The 4,174-nt window shown below is 39.7% G+C and overlaps 1 protein-coding gene across 1 annotated transcript; it reads left to right on the top strand.

The window, feature by feature from the left end:
• The first annotated feature begins 983 nt into the window (after positions 1-983).
• On the top strand, positions 984-3,692 carry LOC149923262 (uncharacterized). Its single transcript, XM_090162382.1, has one exon. The coding sequence runs from the start codon at positions 984-986 to the stop codon at positions 3,690-3,692; it is 2,709 nt and encodes a 902-aa protein (XP_090018508.1).
• The last annotated feature ends 482 nt before the right edge of the window (positions 3,693-4,174 follow it).

The raw sequence follows: 4,174 nt of genomic DNA, 5'->3' as shown, positions 1-4,174 counted from the left end.
ATATCTACGGGATAAATGACAAAATCTTGTTTATATGGCCAATAACGCCACGATCGCTCGTTGCTTAGATAATCTACGGGCAAAATTATCGCTTCAAACGTACAATTTATGTCGAAGTGTAGATTATACAATAATCTTTGCTGTAATTCTCCGAATCTATTGTAACACCTCGTCCCTTTTTCGTTGATATTCATAATCACGTGAAATCCCTGGTACAACGGTTGCGTAATATATTCATTGTTTACGTTGTGGGGCTTAGCGTATATACGCCGACACGACGGCAATGTTATAAATCTAAAACTTTTCGGGTCTTTATTGCAATCTTGAAATTTCACGGACTTAAAAAATTGCAAATATTTGCGCGTGATTGACTCTTGATCTACTTTTATATCGGTTCTATCAGATTGCAAATTATCGGGTAACAATAAATTCGCCATGTGCGATAAAAACTGACCATAGCGCTTCGTTCCGATATTGTGACGCATTACTTTTTCGTACGTACTCATACCGACCAATGGATCAGTATGTACTTTGCTACGCGATTTAGATCTTACGTTTCGCATTAGGTCTATAACGGTTATATTTTCTCGAGTATTTTTGCTACTATCGTCTAAATCTTGATCCGACGAAAATAGTTGCCTGTCGACCATCACACGGTCAACACTTAATGTTGGAGTCTTATTTATAAGTAAACTAATATTGTTTCTAACCGATACGGCGCTAATATTACAAAAGCTATACAACGTGTCGGTGTCGAACGTAACTGGTTCTTTTTTGCCGGATTTGGAGACGTTTTCTAACAAGAATAGCAACGCGGCCAGGTGTATAGGGTCGTACGTTCTCGCAATTTCCCACATCTTTAATCGTGACGGCTCGTAATCGCGAAAGATCATTAACAAATCAGACAAGCGGATAGCTGACATCGTTCCGTTATGTTTTTCGAAATGTACTTTTTGAGTTCGTATAATCATCAACTACGTAACATGTTATTGATTGATTGCGAATGTTACGAAATTTATAAAGACGAAGCTACATTTATCGAGGAAATTGTATATCAGCGAAAATCGTATATGGCCTGTATTTGCTACGAATCTAAGACGAGAAAGCGGGTCAACCACAAGAGTGTACCGATAGTGTTAGGGTCGTATTTGGATTACCGCATACGAGGCAAATCAGCGATAATCGCGAGCCGCGCGCAATGGGGAGCGGTAATATTGAGAGGCGTTTTGAAGGTCTACTCGTCTTTTTCGACATTTGACGCTTTATCGATGCACGTGCGAGAAAACAAAAACACGAAGACTATCGATTGGTACACGTACGTTGATGGTGAGGGTTTGGCGTTAAGCTATAAAGACAAAGTCGTTCAATGGACGTATAACTACGAAGTTTCCGACAATTTAAAATCAAACAATTGGATCCGCTTGTTGAACGAGTCGAACCCGTTTACTCAACGCGCCATACTGGCTTCAGAATATTTGCAAATGTTTAATACGATATTGGATTATCCGTACAATATGAATGACTTAAAGAATCGTCAATTTTTAAACGGAGCGACTATTATCAAAAAATACATCGATTACGATTTAAATAAGCGCCAGAAGAAGAAGGGTGTGGGGTGCGTTAAAATGTCAGTGGCGTTTGAATTGGGCACGTTATTTCAAGCTTTAAGCAAAAAGAATACTTTCGAAACCGAAGAATGGTGCAAAAACTACACGCAAAATTACGACAACACTCTGCACGAAGGTCGCAGCAATAAAACCGCTCATTTCCTACCGAACGTAACTCGCGCGTCCAATGACGCCGTACGTAATTCTAAAGCGTTGGCCTTTCCAGAGGACGCTGTTAATTTCTTTTGCATGTTAAACACGAAAGATTTAAAATCGGCCGGAGAACAAAACGTATTGGCTGATTTTGTCATTATGACTGAAAAAAGTAATTGTGGAAAATTGCATACGTATCTAAAATCAATATCTACTGGCGACGGCGATCGTTTAGTGATCGACGGGTATATTACCGATTGCGCGAAATTGTGGACCCTGGAAGATTTACTAGCCATGAAACGCGTCCTGCCGCACGTAACTACCAAATATTATCATCCGTTCGTAATTTTTTCAACGCGAGCGTCAATACCGATCAAATATTCCGATTCGCACGACGCCTTCTTTTCACCGGCCGAAACGATACGTTACGAAATTAAATATCCAGAAGCGGATATGCTCTCAATTACGGCTAAAGAATTGAACGTGATATTTTTACGCAAAACGCCAGCGGCAAAATCTACGGTTACGATAAATAACATCAAAGGAAGCGTAGCGATGATAACGTCCGACCTTCATAAAAAATTAATACGCAACTCTTTAGGTATAACCTGCTGTATGGACGCGACGGAGGATCAAATTAAACGACTCATTGATTTCGCCGTTATATCTCGCGGGCACGATACGACAGCGTTTGAACGAGTGTACGCTAAACTACGAGAAAAATTAAATCTCAACGAGCCACCAGTGCCAGTTACCGAAACTAACAAGAAAAAAGGTATCGACTCGTTAAAAAGAATGTACGATTCGTCCGAATTATTAAACGAATGCAAACGATCAACGAATACGCCGTACGTAAAAGAAAGAACGCCGAGCAGCGCGGTACATGTGGGTGACTATTTGTCCACCATTTTAAACGCGAAATACTACAAGCCACCGAGCATTTGGAATTTAAAATTACGAGCGGTTTTTGGAAATCCGTACGGGTCGTGCATCGAAGACGGCGTAGTTATTCAAAGCGGCATTTTGGAACATATACCTCCGATATTTTACAACGCCTGTATAACCATAGAGTTTACGTTTAAAACGGCAAAACAGCCCAAAGACGCTAGATTCGTAAGTATTGACGAAACAAACGGCGACATTAAAGACGAATCGCTTATAGGATGTTTAATTTCCGAACACGAAGCTTACGTTAAAAACAGCAAACATAGCCAAATAAAAGTATCCAAAATCGGAAGCCACTTTTACTACTTGATTCATTTTTTGCCAAAGAAGACTCAAATGTACGAAAATTTAAAAATTAGACCCGTACAAAGCGGAAATTCAATTACAGTCATCATAACTGGGCATCACGAAGCTCGCGTAAATGTCGGATCGAAAGTGGCTAATTCGTTTGGCCAGAAAAATGTCATATCGCTAAAAACTGACGATTTAAAAGATTGTTGGGGCATCACTCGAGATGGAAGAAAAGTCCACGCCCAACTCGTATACAGCGACGTCTCTTTAATTAGTAGAATCCCTTCGGGACAACTGTACGATATGTTGATGTCTGACGAGTTGGCTATAGGTCCCAACGAAGAACTTATAGCGCCGGTCGATTTGGTTATTCATACTTTGCATCCGTATACGAATATAAAATTATTCGACGTGAAAGTTGATACCCTTACGAACATTAACGGATTTGATTCGCAAAATCTACCAACGGTCAGTTTGGCTTTACGATCCGAACCGGTATGCGATAAAGTCCTACAAGTGTTGGGTCTCCACGGATTCAATATTAAATTCGACACAACGGAGGACGAGACGAAACCGACGACGACGAGAGAAGAGTCAAAGTCGTCGACACCTCAAAAACGTCAATACGGCGACTCTAGTCCGAGAGAAGTCAAACAGGCTAGGATACGCGATCGCGCGGAATCGTCGGTGATATAAAAGTCCAATAAAACGAAAATTATTTCACAAGCTTCCTTAAAATTATTCACGTATCGATTATAATCCGCTAAACGTGAGTTCTTAAGTAGTATAATAGACGTAAGCTATCAAATAGACTCAATGGTTCGGGAGAGGTTGTTTTGTGTATATAAGTTTTATACATTATCATATAACTGCTATAACAAACCCATGTTAATATCAATAATATAATTATAGATGCGATAGCTAACAGGACGGTGAACGTAATGGAACATATCCATGCGGCATTGGCGGAGCTCTCCATGCTAGGAGTCATTACTCGGCAAACTTCCAATTGCGCGTATATTGATAGAACTCGACTATCTAAACTGGGATATATTTTAATATTTAACGGAATAGAACCAATTTTTACGAGAATAAGCGATTTCAATTACATGTATAATCAAATTTTATATTTTGGAGATATCGTACCGCTGTCTAGTTTAAGTTCTTATATTTTGTTA

The sequence above is a fragment of the Leiobunum rupestre genome, chromosome 11 (assembly GCF_980474605.1).
Source record: "Leiobunum rupestre chromosome 11, qqLeiRupe1.1.hap1, whole genome shotgun sequence".
NCBI classification, from domain to species: domain Eukaryota; kingdom Metazoa; phylum Arthropoda; class Arachnida; order Opiliones; family Sclerosomatidae; genus Leiobunum; species Leiobunum rupestre.
This window is presented reverse-complemented; position numbering and strand designations above follow the sequence as displayed.